General features: G+C 45.0%; 1 protein-coding gene across 1 annotated transcript; it reads right to left on the reverse strand.

Moving 5' to 3' along the window:
- Nucleotides 1-692: 692 nt before the first annotated feature.
- On the reverse strand, nt 693-18,403 carry MEX3D (mex-3 RNA binding family member D). The gene is made up of 2 exons (XM_070732599.1): nt 17,409-18,403; nt 693-2,947 (listed from the first exon to the last, which is right to left on the reverse strand). The coding sequence occupies exons 1-2, from the start codon at nt 18,064-18,066 to the stop codon at nt 1,647-1,649; spliced, it is 1,959 nt and encodes a 652-aa protein (XP_070588700.1). The 5' UTR covers nt 18,067-18,403; the 3' UTR covers nt 693-1,646.
- Between the last annotated feature and the right edge of the window lie 3,267 nt (nt 18,404-21,670).

The following is a 21,670-nucleotide window of genomic DNA, read 5'->3' on the forward strand; positions in this document are numbered from 1 at the left end:
CACGCACATCCTTTTGGCATCCGAGCAAAAAATGGTTCACCATCATTGGACTAAGAGCAGGGATAACCAGTCCCGCCTTCTCAGCCCATGAACCAATAAGGCGTAGTGAGGAAGGAGATGGACTAGGGGTGGGGAAACCAGGATTAAGTCCCTTTTCAGCCTCAGAAGCTCATTGGCTAAACTTTGGCCCAGGCCCTCCCTCTTGTCACAACCTACCTTGCTGAATTCTAAACAAGCTCTAAAGACAAACGGAACATGTGAATTGTAATTCCCAAGAGTGACATTACTAGATTACCGAGACATATTTGTCAGATAGTAAAAAGTCTTTTATTATTATTATTATTATTGTCATCATCATCATCAGCATTATCATTATTATTATTAAGAAGGCTTTGAAGTTTAAAAAAAAAATAAAACTCTGGATACAATTTTCATAACTATCAAGTCAGATCAACAAATATATATATATATTTATATATATATTTATATGTATATATTTCAGAACTTTAGCCATTGGATGGTTAAAGGTCTGGTCTTTGCCCCCCACCCAATGCCAAGCCCCTTTTCTTAAAAAATAAAATATATTTTAGTTCTTAAAATTTATTCAATAAAGTAACTATTTTCCTAGAAATTCCCTACATATACACAGAGGTAAAAAATAAACTTTAAAAAGTCCAACATAAAAAAGAGACTTTTTTGCGTGTGCGTATTATGCTGATATTTATTTTTTTCCTTCTTTGCTCTCCCTAAGGGAGCCTGCCCAGCTTCACCCCTCTAGCTTATTGGTTTCCCCCTTGAGAGTTAATATCAAGTTATATAATTTGGGGGGAACCAGCCAAATGCAGGTAACACTTGTCTTGCCAACAATGAAAAAATTATGTTCACGCTTGCTTTCTCTTAGAACTGCATACAAAAAAGGTAAAAGAATAATAAGAGAGAGGGAGGGAGGGAGGGAGGGTAGATAGTAAAGGAAGGAAGGAAAAGAAAGAAAAAAGAAATCTTAAAAGTGCACAATATGGACTTCTGCTTGATTTATCTTTGCAAAAAGAAATACTGTTTGGGGCAAAAGGGCATTAGGAACAGCAAACATTTAACCCAACCCAGCCTGTGCTTGCCGGGTTGAGAGTTAAAGCTATTCTGTAAACAATATTTGAACAGATTTTTATTTTATTTTACTTTTGCCCAGCTCTGAAAGCTGGCTCTTGCCAAGCACAAAATACAATTCAGCCCTCAGGTGTGTCATATATTCAAGTCCCAGAATTCTCAACAAATGCCCAGGACAGGGAATTCTGGGAGTTGACATTGACACATCTGACAGCTGCCCGAAATTGGTGAAGACTCCCATGGTCTCCCCCCACCCACCACCAATATTAATTTTCCCTCTCTCTAACCTCGACGTATCTCCTTTCGCCAGGCAAGACCCCAAAAGACATATTCCATTTCCCTTCCCGCCCCTCCATGGTTCTTCCACAGGTTCCGATTATTATTCCCCAAAAAAAGGTTGATATAAACAATTAAGACGCTTGAAAAAAGCCATGTTCTTTTTTGTTTTGTTCTTGTGGGTTTGTTTTGGAGGGAAAGGAAGAGAGTGTGTGTGTTGTGGAGGGGAGGCAGTAAATGCATGGCGAGTCCCACCCGCTCGGTGGCTATGAGAAAATGTGGATGGCTTGCGTGGCTGGTGCGTGGCAGGCAGGGCACTGGGGCTCCACCCGGCCACAGATGCGCATGGCACACTCCATGCAGAAGAGGTTATGGCCGCAGGGCACCAGGGCCGCAATCACTTCGCTCTCAAAGCACACCATGCACTCGCGGGAATTCTTCCGTGCCCGCTCCGAACTGTTCGAATCGGTAGGCGAGCCGGAAGTGGCGGAGATGCTACTTGGTAACGGGGAAGAGGACGAGTAGCCGGTGCTGTTGGAGAAGGAGGATATGGAGCCCTGGGAGGGCAGCCAGGAGAGGGCACTGACCGGGTCGCTCTGGATGCGCCGGGCCAAAGGATGCTCCATAGCCACGCCGGGGTCTGGAAGGGTGGGGGAATGACGAGGGGTGGCAGTGGTGCTGAGCGCGCTGTTGCGTCTCTGAACGCCGCCGTTCGCTGGGGAGGTGGAAGAACTGCTGAAGACCTGGAGGGGGTTGCTGGGAGCTTCGAAGGGGGACCAGATGGTGGTCGGCGTGGTGAGGTCCAAGGCCAAGAAGTCGAACCCGAAATCGCTGTCATCGGAGCCCAGTCCGGCGGGTGGCGGTTCGCTGAAAGTGTAACTGTTGTTGTTGTTGTTGGAAACAAATGACCCCGCGGGGGGGCTTTCGGCCACGTGGCCTGCGAAATAAGGCTCGGTGGCCGAGGTAGCGCTGCCCGAGGAACCGAGGCTATCATTGCGTAAACTGGGCCCAGTCCGCTGGGTCGGGTGAGGCGCTTTTGACCACAGGCTGGACGGATTGCAGCCCATCAAGTCGAGGCAAACGTCGGTGCCGTTGGAATGAAAGTCGTTGTTGACGTTGATGTCGATGAAGGAGCCCGTCCTCATGGTGATGTGAGCCTCGATCTCCTCACGCGCCCGGTCCACATTCTCCGGCATGCCCGTCACTTCGAACACCGGTTCTTTGTCCCGACTGGGGGTCACGATGTAAGTGTGGGTCTGTTGCTGGATGCGCTTGATGGTGGCGCCCTTTGGGCCTACCACTAGCCCAACCACACGGTAAGGAACCCGTACTTGGATGGTGGTCTGCCCGGGGAGGTTCGGAGGGGCCAATACCGAGCCGGCCATGCCGTTGACTTTGTTGCGAGTGGCCCGGATCACGGAGAAGTGCTCGGCTGCCGAAAGGATCTCTCTCTTGGCCATCTCCACATCTTCTTTCCGCCCTGTCACAATAAAAATTGGTTCCTCTCCTCTCACCGGTGTTTTGATATAAGTGTTAGTTTTCGCTCTCAGGGCTTTGATCTTGCATCCTGAAAGACAGAAATATCGAAGATGAGAAGAACAAAAGGGACATGTCAGCTAGTGCAGAACTCTATTTATAAATCCTAGTCTTGGTTAGAAATGTATCGCTGCATAAGAAATTGCGCTGTCGGAAAAAACAGCTTTCCATAACAACAAGTAGAATTTCTATAACTATTCCAACCTGGCTCTTTCGGATGCAATGCATCCCAACTCCCAGAATCGCCTCCAAATCCTGAAGGCCTCCCCTGCCCCAAAGCACTCCCATCTGTAGCCACAGGTGGTCCTCGACTTACAACCGTTTTTCACACTTAATGACTGTTGCAACATCCCCGTGTTCCCATGATCAAAATCCGAATGCTTGGCAACTGGCATACAGTGGTACCACTACCTAAGAACGCCTCTACTTACAAACTTTTCTAGATAAGAACCGGGTGTTCAAGCCCAAATATTATCACAGGGTTCTTGCAGTTAGAAAAATAGGAAGGGGAAGAAGTTTTAGGTATGGTCACTGCCTTCAGATTGTAAAAAATAATAAAGCTATATATGTGTGGGTGTGTATGAATGATTGGGTGAAGTTATATACAGTGGTTCCTCTACCTAAGAACACCTCTACTTACAAACTTTTCTAGATAGGAACCGGGTGTTCAAGGGTTTTTTTGCCTCTTCTCAAGAACCGTTTTCCATTTACAAACCCCGAGCCTCCGAAACTGTAACCAGAAAAGGCAGGGAGACGCCTCCGTGGGGCCTCTCTAGGAATCTCCTGGGAGGAAACAGGGCCGGGAAAGGTGGGAAGAAGCCTCCGTGGGGCCTCTCTAGGAATCTCCTGGGAGGAAACAGGGCCGGGAAAGGTGGGAAGAAGCCTCCGTGGGGCCTCTCTAGGAATCTCCTGGGAGGAAATAGGGCCAGGAAAGGTGGGAAGAAGCCTCCATGGGGCCTCTCTAGAAATCTCCTGGGAGGAAACAGGGCCTCCACCCTCCCTGTGGTTTCCCCAATTGCACACATTATTTGCTTTTACATTGATTCTTATGGAAAAAATGGCTTCTTCTTACAAACCTTTCTACTTAAGAACCTGGTCACAGAATGAATGAAGTTCGTAAGTAGAGGTACCACTGTATATTTTATGAGCAGGGACGGATTGACATTACCGCCGTACTGATGCATTGTTCACGTAGCTTTGGTTCTCTTGCAGGCACATGTGTATGTGCGCGCATCTCAGTGTGCTTTTCCTTCTGTGCATGAAGCAAAATGCGCTGAAATCTCACGAGGTGACGCCTACATGAGATTTTGGCAATATTTTTGTTTCCGTGCGTGCACAGAAACAAAAAACCCTGCCAAAATCTCTTTCGCGTGATTTTGCTTCTGAGTATGTGCACGAAGTAAACATCCAAACACAGAAGACGGCAGAAAAAGACCTCATGGTCCATCTAGTCTGCCCTTATACTATTTCCCGTCTTTTATCTCTGGATGGATATACAGTGGTACCTCTACTTAAGAACTTAATTTGTTCCGTGACCAGGTTCTTAAGTAGAAACGTTCTTAAGTAGAAGCAATTTTTCCCATAGGAATCAATGTAAAAGAAAACAATGCAGGCAAACCCATTAGGAAAGAAATAAAAGCTCGGAATTTGGGTGGGAGGAGGAAGAAGAGGAGGACAGTCATTGCCGAAGGAAGAAGGTGAGGTGAGAGGAATAAAAAAAATCCAAAATTTAAGGTTTTTTTTTTAAAAAAGAGAGACTGAGGCAGCGAGGAGGAGCACGTGCCTCCCATACATTGCCTGCTGCTGCTGCTACTTGCTTCCCCTTCCTCCATGCTGAAGGGCTTCCCTCTCATCTCGCTCGCTCGCTTTGTAGCCGGCGCCTTTCCTTCACTGTGTGACTCCTCGGCTGCCCAGAGCGAAGGGAGCGTTTCTTTTCTCTGGGCGCTGGCAGAGGTTTATTCCCTCTCCAAGCAGCCAGAGAAAAGAAAATGCTTCGTTCGCTCTGGGCTGCCAAAGCCTCCTTAAGCGTCACCAAAAGGCTCCTCTGGCAGCCCAGATGGCCAGGATTGAAGGGGGAATGGCAGGAAACTGGCTGGGGCTTCGTGCTGCTCTCAAATTTCCTGGGAAATTTTTTCTGGGCTTGGGTTCTTAAGTAGAAAATGGTTCTTAAATAGAAGCAAAAAAATCTTGAACATCCGGTTCTTATCTAGAAAAGTTCTTAAGTAGATGAACCACTGTAAGTTTATCCCAGGCATGGTTAAATTCAGTTACTGTGGATTTACCAACCACACCTGCTGGAAATTTGTTCCAAGCATCTCCTACTCTTTCTGTAAAATAATCTTTCCCCTAACTAACCTCAGATTGTGCCCCCTTGTTCTTGTGTTCACTTTCCTATTAAAAACACTTCCCTCCTGAACCTTATTTAACCCTTTAACATATTTCAGTGTTTCGATCATGTCCCCACTTTCCCTTCTGTCCTCCAGACCAGTGTTTCCCAACCTTGGCAACTTGAAGATATTTGGACTTCAACTCCCAGAATTCCCCAGCCAGCATTTGCTGGCTGGGGAATTCTGGGAATTGAAGTCCAAATATCTTCAAGTTGCCAAGGTTGGGAAACACGGCTCCAGACTATACAGATTGAATTCATTGAGTCTTTCCTGATAAGTTTTGTGCTTAAGTGTTGTCAGCCGCTCCAAGTCTCCAGAGAGGGGCGGCATACAAATCTAATATATTATTATTATTATTATTATTATTATTATTATTATCATCATCATCATCATCATCATCATCATCATCATCATCATTAAGACCTTCCACCATTTTTGTAGCCCGTCTTTGGACCCATTCAATTTTATCAACTTATCAGCTTAGCAACAGAAATTCTGCTCTCAATTGCGCCCGCTACCTGTATTTCTCCCATACACAGAGGTTCCACGTAACTGTCAATACAATGAGTATTTATTGCTCATAAATAATAACACAAAACACCCCCCCTCCCACGTAAAATGCTGAGCCTCCCAATGTTAATTTATCCTAAAGAGCACTGCTGACACAAAAGCCTTAGGAAGATGCACAGAGAGCACTTTTCGGCCGTTCAGATTGGTGGGGGAAAGAAAAAAAGAAAAGAAACCCTTTTGCAATGGCTAATGTGACCAAAAGCCTCTTTATCCTTATGCTCCGCCCATCACAAATCAAACTGGAACGTTTTCCCATCCTGCGGAGCGAAGAGTCTTCTGTAGAAAACAAAGATCATCAGACAACACAGGGACTAGCCACAGTCACCGAGGAGAATTGGCCTGGCCTCCTCTTCATACTACCCAGGTTTGGGAACCGCTGGGCCATAGTGGGTCAAAGGAGCGCCAAGCTTTATTTAAGAAAATGTAATAAATAAACAAGGGCTGCCTGTTGCCGGCGCTCCCGGTGTACTTCCGGTGCTGGGCGCAGGCGTGTCTGGTGGGCGCGGGCATTAGATTTGGCTTCCTATGCATGCGCAGATTTATTTATTTATTTGTTTGTTTGTTTGTTTGTTTGTTTATTAGATTTGTATGCCGCCTCTCTCCGTAGACTCGGGGCGGCTAACAACAATAATGAAACAACATGTAAAAATCTAATACTGTATTTAAAATAATTTTAAAAACCCTTATTTAAAAAACCAAACATACACACAAGCATACCATGCCTAAATTGTATAGGCCTAGGGGGAAGGGAATATCTCAGTTCCCCCATGCCTGACGACAAAGGTGGGTTTTAAGGAGCTTACGAAAGGCAAGGAGAGTGGGGGCAATTCTGATCTCTGGGGGGGAGTTGGTTCCAGAGGGTCGGGGCCGCCACAGAGAAGGCTCTTCCTCTGGGTCCCGCCAAACGACATTGTTTAGTCGACGGGATCCGGAGAAGGCCAACTCTGTGGGACCGAACCGGTCGCTGGGATTCGTGCGGCAGAAGGCGGTCTCGGAGATATTCTGGTCCGATGCCATGAAGGGCTTTATAGGTCATAACCAACACTTTGAATTGTGACCGGAAACTGATCGGCAACCAATGCAGACTGCGGAGTGTTGGTGTGACATGGGCATATTTCGAGAAGCCCATAATTGCTCTCGCAGCTGCATTCTGCACAGTCTGAAGTTTCCGAACACCTTTCAAAGGTAGCCCCATGTAGAGTATTACAGTAGTTGAACCTCGAGGTGATGAGGGCATGAGTAACTGTGAGCAGTGACTCCCGGTCCAAATAGGGCCGCAACTGGTGCATCAGGTGAACCTGGGCAAACGCCCCCCTCGCCACAGCTGAAAGATGTGATTTTGCCGATTTTTGGCAATTCCTTTGTTTTTGCGCATGCGCAGAAGTAAAAAAAGCCCCCAAAATGGTGAAATCTCACCCACACGAGCGTCCTTGCGCAAGATTTCGATTCCCGCACATGTGCAGAAGCTAAATTTCATGCGGGCGCACACGTGAACGTGTTGGGGACATAGAGATGCATGTGCATCTCCATTTTTCTAACTGGAACCGTCTATGCAGCAGCCCACTAATGGCATTCACATAGTCCTCAACATTTTATAGGCACAATGGAGCCGGAAATTTATTTATTATTTATTTATTAGTTGGATTTGTATGCCGCCCCTCTCCGAGGACTCGGGATGGCTCACAACATATAAAAAAACCCATAACAATACATCTGGATACAATTAATGTAATTTAAAAACCTGGAAGTTCTAATATAATTAAAAACATTCATTACCATTCATTCTGTGAAACACACTAAAACACTCGTTGGTCAGGGGGGAAGATCTAATGACCCCAGGCCTGGCGGCATAGATAAGTCTTTAAACTTTTTCGGAAGGCAAGGAGGGTGGGGGCTATGTGAATCTCCGGGGGGGGAGCTGATTCCAGAGGGCTGGGACCACCACAGAGAAGACTCTTCCCCAAGGTCCCGCCAATCGACATTGACTGCTTGATGGGACCCTGAGGAAGCCAACTCTGTGGGACCTGACCAGACACTGGGATTCGTGCAGCAGAAAGTGGTCACGGAGGTAATCTGGGCCGATGCCATGTAGGGCTTTGTAGGTCATGACCAACACTTTGAATTGTGTCCGTAAACTAATTGGCAGCCAATGCAGTCCGTGGAGTGATGGTGAAATATGGGTATGCCTTGGAAGGCCCATAACCATTCACACGGCTGCATTTTGGACGATTTGATGTTTCAAATGTCCATCGCTAAGCAATTGAATTTTGTGGTCATTTTATGACCTTTTATGCCTATTAAGAGAATCCCTGAAGTTTTTAGGTGAATCATTCTGTCGATAAGTGAATCTGGCTTCCCCTCCATCGACTTCACTTATCGGAAACCAGCTAGGAAGGTAATAAATGGTGATCATGTGACCCAGGACAATGCAAATACAGGCCAGTTGTCAGACGCCTGAAAGAGTGTGGCCATGGGGATGCTGTAATGGTCGTAAGTGTGAAAAACGGTCGCAAGTCACATTTTTCAGTACAGACGTAAGTTTGAACGATCACGAATGGCTGTAAATCGAGGACTACTTATATGCCGCTAAATTTCTCTCAATGACTCCAGGCAGCTTACAAGGATTTTATTATCATTATCATTATCATTATCATTATCTGATTATGATTATTATGATTATTATGATTATTATGATTATTATGATTATTATGATTATTATGATTATTATGATTATTATGATTATTATGATTATTATGATTATTATTATTTAGTAGATTTGTATGCCGCCCCTCTCCGAAGACTTGGAGCGGCTCACAACAAGAAAACAGTACAAATCCAATAGTTAAAAACAATTTTAAACCCCTTAATATAAAAAACAGTCATACATCTTAGACAAATCATACATAAAACAGAAACGGCCCAGGGGAATCAATTTCCCCATGCCTGATGGCAGAAGTGGTTTTTAAGGAGTTTGCGAAAAGCAAGGAGGGTGGGGGCAATCCTAATCTCTGGGGAAAGTAGATTCCAGAGGGTCGGGGCCGCCACAGAGAAGGTTCTTCCCCTGGGCCCTGCCAGACAACATTGTTTTGTTGACGGGACCCAGAGAGGGCCAACTCTGTGGGACCTAACCGGTCGCTGGGATTCATGCAGCAGAAGGCGGTCCTGGAGATATTCTGGTCCGATGCCATGAAGGGCTTTATAGGTCATAACCAACACCTTGAATTGTGACCGGAAACTGATCGGCAACCAATGCAGACTGCGGAGTGTTGGTGTAACATGGGCATATTTAGGGAAGCCCATGATTGCTCTCGCAGCTGCATTCTGCACGATCTGAAGTTTCTGAACACTCTTCAAAGGTAGCCCCATGTCCCCCCGCCCCCGACATATAATTCTTACTTTTCAAAAGTGAATTCCTGCTCACACGGAGGAAGCCTAAAAGGCCTTTAACTTGGTTTAAACAAGATTCCAATTGCCCCCCCTCAATGAACCAGGACATTATTCCATTATTATAATGGGTTTGTTTGATCTATTTACTAATCATATACCTAGTTTCTATTTTTATTTTTATTTTATTTATTTTCTCCAATACACAATACATATTGAAGAGAATAGACATGAAGTATTATATATAAAGACAAGATAGATATATATTATATATAAAGAAAAGATATATATATAGAGAGAAGATATATGAAAGGAAGATAAAATGTATGATATATGAGATAAGGAGAGACAATTGGACAGGGGACAAAAGGCAGGCTAGTGCACTTATGTACGCCCCTTACTGACCTCTTAGGAACCTGGAGAGGTCAATCGTGGATAGTCTAAGGGAGAAATGTTGGGGGTTAGGGGTTGACACTACTGAGTCCGGTAATGAGTTCCATGCTTCGACAACTCGGTTACTCAAGTTATATTTGTTACAGTCAAGCTTGGAGCGATTAATATTAAGTTTGAATTTGTTGCGTGCTTTTGTGTTGTTGCGGTTGAAGCTGAAGTAGTCATTGACAGGCAGGACGTTGCAGCATATGATTTTGTGGGCAACACTTAGATCGTATTTGATTTTTTTTTTCTGAATCAATGGCCTAATATTTTATTGGGATGAATCCAAGTTGATGTTTCCTTTGTCCACATCCCCCCCACACACACAAACAAACAAAAGATATGCTAGAAAAAAATTGTGTGCAACATTAAATTTTTCAGGAGACTGAAGAGAAAACTGGACAGAGGAAAATTATGATCGAATCCATATATTCCATATTGAATCGGGCCAGGAAATTGCTGCCCTCCCTATCACTATTTAATAGATGATCCTGAGGACAATCTTATGAGAAAGGAAATTTGCTCTTAGCCAGGTTGCAGGAGTGAACAGAGGAAAATATATATATGTTTTTTAAAAAGAACACAAATTATGAGAAGCATAGTTGCAAACCCTTTTTGCATACGGCGCATTGAGTGGCCATAGCGTGTGAATGGGCAGCTAAATAAATAAATAAATATGAAAATAAAAATAAAAATAATATATGTGTGTGTGTGTGTTTGTAACATATTTTTGCTGATAATTGAAAAGATTTATATATATATAAATCAATCTAATTGTACGGTTTCCTTTTTTTCCCCCAGACTGAGGTGCTCAAGCATTCTGAGGAGGATTTCGCAGATACCTTCAAACTCAAGGCCTGGGGTCCGGATCCGGCCTACGGGGTGCTTTAGAACTGTCTTGTGGGGGTGCCTGAGAAACAGCAAAGGACCAGCGTGTGGTGCCGCTGCCAGCAAAAATGGAGCTCGGGAGGGCCACGTGCTGCCCTCTCAGGCTCCGTTTTTTAAAAATTATTATTATTATTATTATTTATTAGATTTGTATGCTGCCCCTCTCCGTAGACTCAGGGCGGCTTACAACAGTGATAAAAATAATATATAATGACAAATCTAATAGTTAGAATCTAAAATAACAATAATACATTTAAAAAGTCTAAAAAACAAGGAACCCCAATATATAAAAATACATACAGTCATATCATGCACAAAAACTACATAGGCAGGGGGAGATGTTTCAGTTTCCCCACACTTGACGACAGAGGTGGGTTTTAAGGAGTTTACGAAAGGCAAGGAGGGTGGGGGCAGTTCTAATCTCCGGAGGGAGCTGATTCCAGAGGGTCGGAGCCGCCACAGAGAAGACTCTTCCCCTGGGTCCCGCCAAACGACATTGTTTAGTTGACGGGACCCGGAGGAGACCAACTCTGTGGGACCTAACCGGTCGCTGGGATTCGTGCGGCAGAAGGCGGTCCTGGAGATATTCTGGTCCGGTGCCATGAAGGGCTTTATAGGTGATGACCAACACTTTGAATTGTGACCGGAAACTGATCAGCAACCAATGCAGACTGGGGAGTGTTGGAGTAACATGGGAATATTTGGGAAAGCCCATGATTGCTCTCGCAGCTGCATTCTGCACGATCTGAAGTGGGTTTTTGGCTGTGATGGCCTCCTGCTGCCCTCTGCCAGCGAGAATGGAGCTCACCTCGAGCTCCGTTTTTGCTGGCAGAGGGCAGCAGGCGGTCGCAACTGGAAATGGAACTCTGGAGCCTGTTTTCGCTGGCGGAGCACTTGGGCCACCACAGGCGCCCCCGACATGAGTGACGTCAAGCTGGCCACGCCCACCCTGGCCACACCCACCCTGGTCCTCGAGGTTAAACACAAATCTGATGCGGCCTTCAATGAAATCGAGTTTAACACTCCTGTCCTGTACAGAGACTTAGCTGTCTACTAGCATTGGGCTCCTGGTGGGATGGTGGGGGCGGAGTTCTGGTAGGGAAAATGGGCCTCGGCATGCAGCTTCAGCTGACCGGAGCACATGCGCGCTGGAGTGAAATTTTCTTGCTGCACATGCGTAGGAAGCCAAATTTTGTGTGAGGACGTGTGTGTGAATGCAAGATTTTGGAAATTTTCGGCCTGCGCGGAAGCAAAAAATGGGCGAAAACTGCCGAAATCTCACGCTCATGTGGACTAGATTACTTATGGGATCTCCTTCTGCTGCATGAATCCCACCGACCGGTTATGTCCCATTGGGTTGGCCTTCTCCGGGTCCCATCAGTCAGACAATGTCGTCTGATGGGGCCCAGGGGAAGAGCCTTCTCTGTGGCGGCACCGGCCCTCTGGAATCAGCTCCCTCTGGAGATTCGCACTGTGCCCACCCTCCTCACTTCTTGCAAGAGTCTCAAGACTCATTTATGTCGCCAGGCATGGGGCAATTAGCTCAAGCCCCCTTCCCTTGTCTATGAAATGTAATGTGTGGATGTGGTTGTGAATGAGTTGGTTGATCAATTTTAATATATATGGGAATTTTAGTAGTAATTTTAATTATTAGATTTGTTGTCGTGCTGTTTTTTGTATTCTGCGAGCCGCCCCGAGTCTTCGGAGAAGGGCGGGATACAAATCTAATAAATAATAATAATAATAATAATAATAATAATAATAATAATAATAATAATAATACCACTGGGACCACTTTCACGGGCTTATGCCAGAGTCGAAATCGAGCTGCAACGACTCTGGCATAAGCCAGTGAAAGTGGTCCCAGTGGTACTTGGCACGCTGGGTGCTGTACCAAAGGATCTCAGCGGACATTTGAAAACCATCGGAATTGACAAAATCTCCATCTGTCAATTGCAAAAGGCCGCTTTACTCGGATCGGCAAACATAATTCGCCGCTACATCATGCAGTCCTAGGTGCTTGGGAAGCGCCCGACTGGTGATGAAATACGAAATCCAGCATAGTGATCTCGTTTGCTGAGTTGTACTGACATAATAATAATAATAATAATAATAATAATAATAATAATAATAATAATAATAATAAACCTCACATAAGATTGGGCTTCCTACGCATGTGCGGGAAGAAAATCCCGCTTTGACGCACGCACCCACGCTGGGGGTCGGAAGCACACCAGTAGCACCGAAAGTACAATCCGCCCCTGCTTTCTGCCATTTGTCTTATTTTTGGTCAGGTACAAAGAACCCACTAAAGATGGGGCTGCAATTATCCACATCATTTTATTTTTAATAATGCTTCTGTTCTTCATGAGGGCCCCCAATGTTGGTTGAAAATCATAGAAACATAGAAGTCTGACGGCAGAAAAAGACCTCATGGTCCATCTAGTCTGCCCTTATACTATTTTCTATATTTTATCTTAGGATGGATATATGTTTATCCCAGGCATGTTTAAATTCAGTTACTGTGGATTTATCTACCACGTCTGATGGAAGTTTGTTCCAAGGATCTACTACTCTTTCAGTAAAGTAATATTTTCTCATGTTGCTTTTGATCTTTCCCCCAACTAACCTCAGATTGTGTCCCCTTGTTCTTGTGTTCACTTTCCTATTAAAAACACTTCCCTCCTGGACCTTATTTAACCCTTTAACATATTTAAATGTTTCGATCGTGTCCCCCCTTTTCCTTCTGTCCTCCAGACTATACAGATTGAGTTCATTAAGTCTTTCCTGATACGTTTTATGCTTAAGACCTTCCACCATTCTTGTAGCCCGTCTTTGGACCCGTTCAATTTTGTCAATATCTTTTTGTAGGTGAGGTCTCCAGAACTGAACACAGTATTCCAAATGTGGTCTCACCAGCATTCTATATAGCGGGATCATAATCTCCCTCTTCCTGCTTGTTATACCTCTAGCTATGCAGCCAAGCATCCTACTTGCTTTCCCTACCGCCTGACTGCACTGTTCACCCATTTTGAGACTGTCAGAAATCACGACCCCTAAACCATCATGTCTGGTGTTTTGCTCTGCAGCCTGCTAGCCTTCCATTTTTAAGATTTGAGGGGAAGGGAAAAGTCAAGTCTCTAGAGCAGTGTTTCCCAACCTTAGCAACTTGAAGATATTTGGACTTCAACTCCCAGAATTCCCCAGCCAGCAAATGCTGGCTGGGGAATTCTGGGAGTTGAAGTCCAATTATCTTCAAGTTGCCAAGGTTGGGAAACACTGCTCTAGAGATAAACCCTTCAATGTGGGAAAAAGCACACACACATACTCCTATTACAGTATTTTGCCTGATTGCAATGGGTTCAGATTCAATTTTGGAAGGTCCTTTAAACAGCCTTAGCTGACAGCAGTAAAAAAAAAAAAGACCATTATATAGAAGATGCTTTATTCTTTCCAACAGTGGTCTTTTCTGGACTTCATGAGATGTTTAGGCCCTTCCAAAGGAGGGGAAAATGCAAGATGTCATCTTTAAAAATAAAAAAGCAAAGAGATGAAAACGACTCTAAAAGAAATTTTTGGCCCCATACCTATCCCGCAGGTGAAATTTTAGGGGGCATCGGCCTTTTTTTTCTTTCCTAATTGCCTCCTCTTTAACAACAAAGCACAATGGCCGAACAAACTTGGGGGCAATCTGGGTTCATAACTGAAGTGAAATTTGAATTTCAGGTCACAAAGGGAAACAGATGGAAACCCTGTTCCATGAAGAGAGCTAGAAACTTGAAGCTGAATAGCGGATCTTTGTGCATTTTCAAAGACAAAAGATTGTGCTATTCTACACAAAGCTCAAGGCTACCTAAGAAATCTTTTTACCTAACAAAATATTCAAGGAAATCCAAAAACTGTATTGTTTGTTTAAACTGTGCATTTTTCACTGCATGGTTAAACTTTATCTCCGGAGAGGGGCGGCATACAAATCCAATAAATTATGCCGCATGAATCCCAGCGACCGATTAGGTTCCAGAGTTAGCCTTCTCCGGGTCCCGTTGACTAAACAATGTCATTTGGCGGGTCCCAGGGGAAGAGCCTTCTCTGTGGCAGCCCCGACACTCTGGAACCAGCTACCCCCGGAGATTAGAACTGCCCCCACCCTCCTTGCCTTCCGTAAACTCCTTAAAACCCACCTTTGCCGCCAGGCATGGGGGAATTGAGATATCTACCTTGGGCCTATACAATTTATGTATGGTATGTTTGTATGTATGTCTGATTAATAATGGGGTTTTTTAAATGTTTTAAAATTATTAGACTTGTTATGAACTGTTCTATTGCTGTTGTGAGCCGCCCCGAGTCTACGGATAGGGGCGGCATACAAATCTAATAAATAAATAAATACATATTATTACTATTATCGGATAAATTTCTTCTATCAAATTTGTTGTTGCATGTATGTGGCGATAACTTTTTAAAAAGAGTTGCCCGTTGCATCAGGAAACATATTTTTCATGGAGTTGCATAAAAACTTCTACTATTTTTTTTTAAAAAAAATTAAGGCAGGGGTCCCCAAACTTGACAACTTTAAGCCTCGTGGACTTTAGCTCCCGGAATTCCTGAGAATTCTGGAAGCCCACAAGTCTTAAAGTTGCCAAGTTTGAAGACCTCTCTTTTAAGGCAATAGTACCGCTTTAATCGAAATCTATTTGGTCAGCATCGCTATTATTTACAAGTGGTGGAAGACTGGACCAGGTTTTCTTTTAAAAAGCTCTCTCTGAGTAAACACCGTTTTTATCCACCACTAACCAATCACACTCTACGTTAGAGATAGTGAGAAGATTTACCTGATTGGACATTTAAAAACCTCAGGTTGCCTTCTCGAGGAATTGAACCCTGACTTCTGCTAAGCTGAAAAAAAAAGTTGGAAAGCGAGCTGCATGGCCTAATATAAATTGGGCGTGGCCAAATAGGGGCGGGAGGGGAAGGGGGGGTACTTCCAGAATTATCCAATAGGATACAAGGAGCGTGATGTCACCGCGCTCAACACAGCATGGTCTCAGCTAACAAAGCGAACAATAGGGCAGATATGTGCCCCATTGACAAGGGGGAAAAGACCGATGCAGACCCCAAAATTACGAACTTTAAAAATACAAAAATGTTACACAACAATTTAGGTTGGCTAAGTTGGATGTATGCTAGCAAGAGGCGGATAAATTTTTATTTAATTGCTTGGAGGATGTCTTGCAACATCCCAGCTTTGGGGGGGTGGAAGAAGGTACAATATATTTTGGCATTTATTATGGTAGCTTTAAAGGTAAAAAAAAAACCAGCCAAGGAAGACAGGGGGGGTATCAATTTGAGATTCGGCCCACCAGGCGTTCCTCTTTCCCCACTGAAACTTGCTCATTCTCTTTGCTGCTGAGAAACAAAAAATGGGTTTTACAAATCAAAAATGTTAAAATGTACGGAAAGGAAAAAAAAGGTGAATAATTGGAATTCTGCTGAGCGAGCAATTCACAAAAGGAACGACACGGGTCGCAAAAGAAGCGGGACCTGAAAAACGGGGCACAGGGATGCCACCCATTTTTCATGGATTCCAGAAGGTGGGTTGAGTTTGCCAACTTCTCACAGCCTTTTCACCCAAAAAGAACAACAAGCATCGGAACCCGTGCTGAAACGGATCTCCTCGATGTGTGTAGCAACCTTGGTCTTTTCAAAACAAGGATTACCTCTTTTTCAATACAATTCACAAAGATGCTTCCTCGGTTCTCTCAAAACAAAGGGAAAGTAGGTGGACATGGAATATTGTTATTTCGGGGATTTTTTTTTTTCCAACTGTGAATGTCGAGAAAGTTTTTCAGTTTCCTTCCTTCCTCTCCACATTTCTATCCGCACGAAAAGAACAAAGAAGCTTTTTTAAAAAAATCTCCCCAAAGCCAAATGGAACAGGCCCAGAAATGAGGCGTTCCTCGGCTTCTCTGGATTTCAGTAAAAGTTTGAATTAAAGGAAGGAGAAATGCAAAGCCAAATGCGGCTGGATTTAGCCACCGAAAAGCTGGAAAAGTTGGTATCGCTGGGGCACAGAGAGAGAGAGAGAGAGAGACGAAGCCTGCCAATTTTTTTTTCACATTTTAGAAAGCTTAAAATGCAGCATTTCTTCCACCGCTTACATAAAACCACTTATAAACACTGGGGTGGGCACACACCTACACGGGTTGCCTCAAGTGGGCTCCTCTACCCTTCCAAAGTTTTGTTTAAAAAAAAAACAGAAAATGACTACGGCGGTTTGTTTTTATTTCTTCCAAATCTGGGATGGGTACTATGGGTGCCGCTTTATATATATATATACAGTATAGCCAATTTTTATATATTTTATATATATATATATAAATATATATGTATATATAATATATAAAAATTGGCTATATATATATATTTATAGATTTATGTGGGGTTGTCCCTCTCTCTTTTAAGTTTATTCGGGGATGAAATGAGCTTTCTTTCATACATGTGTGTGTGTGTGTGTGTGTGTGTGTGTGTGTGTGTGTGTGTGTGTGTGTGAAAGAAAGCTCATTTAATCCCTGAATAAAGAATAAAGAGACAGGGACAACCCCACATAAAAAATTACAACCCTCCCAAGATTTTATTTTTTAAAAATAAAAAGCCAAGTCGGAGATTGCTGAGTAATTGGGGAAGGGGGTGTGTGAGGAGATTTAGAGGCAGGTGAGGGAGAAGACACGAAGGATGGCGGACCCGCCCTTTGCTACCGGTGGGCTAACTTTATGGCGGGCACAACCCACCAACTCTTCACGGGTGGGTTTTTATTTTTCATTTTTTTACCTTGACGCCCCACGATTTCTGCCACATGTTCCGAGCTGGGCACCGAGACGCATTCCGTCATGTTGACACTTTTCTTGCGGCTGCCGATGATGCCCAGCTGGCCGGCCAGCAAGGGATGCTGTGGCGGAGGCGGCGGGGCTCCCAGGTGAGGCGGAGGAGGCGGGAAGCCCCCCAGGATTTCCACGGGGGAGACGGAGGCGGAGGCCGGCGGGCTGCCCTCGGCTTCGAGGAGAACCAGGCCCCCGCCTGCGGGAGGCGCTGTGGACAACGGGGGCAGCCCGTGGTAGCCGAAGGGGTCCAGCCCTCCCGGGTCATCGCCCGCCTCCATCATCAGGTCGTCCACGGGTCGCCTTCCTCCTCCACCATCCTCTCCCTCCTCCTCCTCTTCTTCTTCCAGCCCCAAGATGGAAAGCTGCTCCAAGGCCAAGGAAAGCTCCGCCGCGGGGTCTCGGGGTGGTGCCGCCTCGGCTGCTTCTTGCAGGAGAGGCGGGGAAGGCGGCGGCGGCTGCTCAGGAGCTAAAGCGAAGCCGCCGCCGCCGCTGGAACCAGCCGGTTGTTGGTGGTGCTGGGCGATCTGGGGGGTCAGCAGCCCGGCCAAGCCGGGCGGGGGGCAGCAGCGGGAGGCTTCTCCATCCAGCTGGTAGATGGCGCTGGGCATGGCTGCCTGCAGCTCCCCCTCCGCCTCCTCTGCCGCCGCCGCCTCCTGCTGCCCCCCCAGCCTGGGACGGGCTCCCTGCCTCCGGCTTCTTTCGGGCAGCCGCCGCCGCCGCTCCGCTCGCCTAGGAGGATCCCGCCCCCCTCCTGCCTCCGCCGCCGCCTTTGTTTGCTGGCCCTGCCGCCGCCTTCATCCACAGCAGCCCGGCCCGGGGAGGGAGGGAGGGAGGGAAGGAAGGAAGGGAGGGAGGGAGGTTGGACGGACGGGGCGGGGAGCCCGAGCGGAGGCTGCCGGCAGCGCTCGCTCGCTCGCTCCCGCCCCCCTCCACCAGCCCGATGGCGCCTGGCCGCGCCTCTGTCCCACCCAGGAGAGAGGACGTCACCTCCAGCCCAACAATGAAAAGGCTGGGTAGGGGAAGAGAGGGGGAAAGGGGAGAGGCGCATGCGCGGGGAAAGCCTCCTTTCCTCCCTCCCCCCTTCACTCCCCCAATCCCGGGGTAGCCCCGCCCCCTCCCACGCGCTGGTAAAGGCTCGGGGTGAAAAGCGCGGCCACGCCTCCCAATTCCTGGCTGGGGGGGAGGAGAGGGAGAAATGGGACCGATTGGAGGTGGGAGGGAAGCTTTCCTCCTTTTTTGTTATATATACACACACACATATATATATATACACATAGGCGTGGGGGGGGGAGATAAATAGGATTGGAGGTGGGAGGGATGCTTTCTCCCTAACTCGACTTTGTTACACACACACATTATATATACCGGTATATGTGACTGTGTGTGTATTATATATGTGTGTATATATGTATGTGTATATATATATATACACACATACATATATACACACATAGATCTACACAAATAGATCTATAGTAGTCTCCCTTTTTTCATTATCAGCAAAAATGTTACACACATGGACACATACTATATATACACACACACACACATTATGTGTAACATATTTTTGCTGATAATGAAAAGGGAGACTATTATAGATCTATTCTGACCTATTTCAACAGAAAATCAACTATCTATATTGTTGAGCATGATACCATGGTATTTCAAGACTGAAGGATGCCATATACACACACATACACAGCTCAAAAAAAATAAAGGGCACACTCAAATAGCACATCCTAGATCTGAATGAATATTATCATTGAATACTTTGTTCTGTACAAAAGTTGAATGCACAACAGCCTGTGAAATTGTCAATCAGTGTTGCTTCCTAAGTGTTGTTTGATTTCACAGAAGTTTGATTTACTTGGAGTTATATTGTGTTGTTTTAAGTGTTCCGTTTATTTTTTCAAGCAAGCGGTGTATATATATGGTTACATATTTTTGCTGGAAAGTGAAAAGGGAGTCTAGTATAGATCTATTTTGACAGAAAATCAACTATATACTGTATATAATTGAGCCTGATACCATGGTCTTTCAAGACTGAAGGATGCCAATGCAGCACGCACACACACACACACGTTTGTGTGTATGCTGGCTGAGGTCGTGTGGTTTTAAAAAGTGCGCTAAAAAATAAAGGAACCCCCCTTTCAAAGCCAAGTTCCTTGGGTAGTGTTTGAATGCAAAATAGGTTTTCCTTGGCTGCTTTTTGGAGATTTGGTTTTCATCTAATTCAGTGGTCACCAACCGGTGGTTGTTGTTAGCCGCCCCGAGTTTTCGGAGAGGGGCGGCATATAAATCCAATAAAACTTGAAACTAGTCCACGAGAAAATTTTGGTGGTCCGCAGAATAATTATTTGCATTTGTTATACTGTATTGCGCTAAAAGTTGTTTTATCTTTTTTTAAAAAAATCATTAGTGGTCCGTGGGATTTAAAATTAGGAATTTAGCGTGGTTCCCGAGGTCCAAAAAAGTTGGTGAATCCTGGCTCGAGTTTGCAGCTTCAGAGATTCCTTGTGGTCTACCATCCCAGGGTTTCAGCCCAGTCCTTCTTAGCTGTCACTTCCTGTAGACGTGGCACAGGTGTCCCCAAACCTGGCAACTTTAAGACTTGTGGACTTCAACTCCCAGAATTCTCCAGCCAGCTACGGTCTCCAAAGCTACGCTGGCTGGAGAATTCTGGGAGTTGAAGTCCACAAGTCTTAAAAGTTGCCAAGTTTAAGGACTTCTGAGTCGTGGCAGGTTTGTTTAGGTCAGCAAAGAGCCTAATTGGTGACTTTTACAGAAAAAGCCATCTTTCCCTGCCCCAGCCCCTTTTGGTTTGTCAGATATAAAAAAAAGAGTTGATAAAGGAACTATATTGTGCAGGTGCAATTACTAATAATATAACCTAGTGTTACTTTGGGAGCCAGTGAGAGGGGTTGCATTAGGATTTAGTGTATTGTGCAAAAACTGAGGACCTGTGATAACAACACTAATCTCGTTCTATGAAGATTCTTAAGTCATCCAGGTCCTGGTTGTAACAAAGGTGCTTTTTTAAAGAGGCAACTGGACTTTCTGGATTTTCTTCGAAGACATTTCACTTCTCATCCAAGAAGCTTCTTCAGCTGGAAAAGCCTCCTAAAAAGGCGCCTTTGGGACTAACTTCGTTCCAACATTGCTCCAAGTCCTGATCATCTTTTACCTTCTCTGCAGAATGAATCTCCTCTTGGTTCAGAGATCAACCAGCAGGAATCTTTTGACTTTCATGCTTCTCTGTCCCATAGAAACATAGAAGACTGACGGCAGAAAAAAGACCTCATGATCCATCTAGTCTGCCCTTATACTATTTTCTGTATTTTATCTTAGGATGGATATATGTTTATCCCAGGCATGTTTAAATTCAGTTACTTTGGATTTATCTACCACGTCTGCTGGAAGTTTGTTCCAAGGATCTACTACTCTTTCAGTAAAATAATATTTTCTCATGTTGCTTTTGATCTTTTCCCCAACTAACTTCAGATTGTGTCCCCTTGTTATTGTGTTCACTTTCCTATTAAAAACACTTCCCTCCTGAACCTTATTTAACCCTTTAACATATTTAAATGTTTCAGTCATGTCCCCCCTTTTCCTTCTGTCCTCCAGACTATACAGATTGAGTTCATGAAGTCTTTCCTGATAGGTTTTATGCTTAAGACCTTCCACCATTCTTGTAGCCCGTCTTTGGACCCGTTCAATTTTGTCAATATCTTTTTGTAGGTGAGGTCTCCAGAACTGAACACAGTATTCCAAATGTGGTCTCACCAGCACTCTATACAGCGGGATCATAATCTCCCTCTTCCTGCTTGTTATACCTCTAGCTATGCAGCCAAGCATTCTACTCGCTTTCCCTACTATTATCCTGACTGCACTGTTCACCCATTTTGAGACTGAGAAATCACTACCCCTAAATCCTTCTCTTCTGAAGTTTTTGCTAACACAGAACTGCCAATACAATACTCAGAGTGAGGATTCCTTTCCCCCAAGTGCATTATTTTACACTTGGAAACATTAAACTGCAGTTTCCATTGCTTTGACCATTATTCCCATGCTTTCCATAGCCAGGAATTCAGAATTGTCAGTCTTAGCTCTGGTTTGCGATTAATCCACGGCCATCAAATTGATGCTAATTCTTGCTGGATCTGTCTCCAAGGTGCTCTTTCAATGGTGCACCCTTCCCAGCTGTAATCGAGT

Source organism: Erythrolamprus reginae, chromosome 1 (assembly GCF_031021105.1).
Source record: "Erythrolamprus reginae isolate rEryReg1 chromosome 1, rEryReg1.hap1, whole genome shotgun sequence".
Classification (NCBI taxonomy): Eukaryota; Metazoa; Chordata; class Lepidosauria; order Squamata; family Dipsadidae; genus Erythrolamprus; species Erythrolamprus reginae.

Bases quoted from the DNA above. Each gene is read 5' to 3' on its own strand.
- MEX3D (XM_070732599.1), bottom strand. From the start codon at position 18,066: ATGCCCAGCGCCATCTACCAGCTGGATGGAGAAGCCTCCCGCTGCTGC. The intron at 2,948-17,408 runs GTAAAAAAATGA...TCTGTCTTTCAG, and splicing joins AGAAATCGTGGGGCGTCAAG to GATGCAAGATCAAAGCCCTG.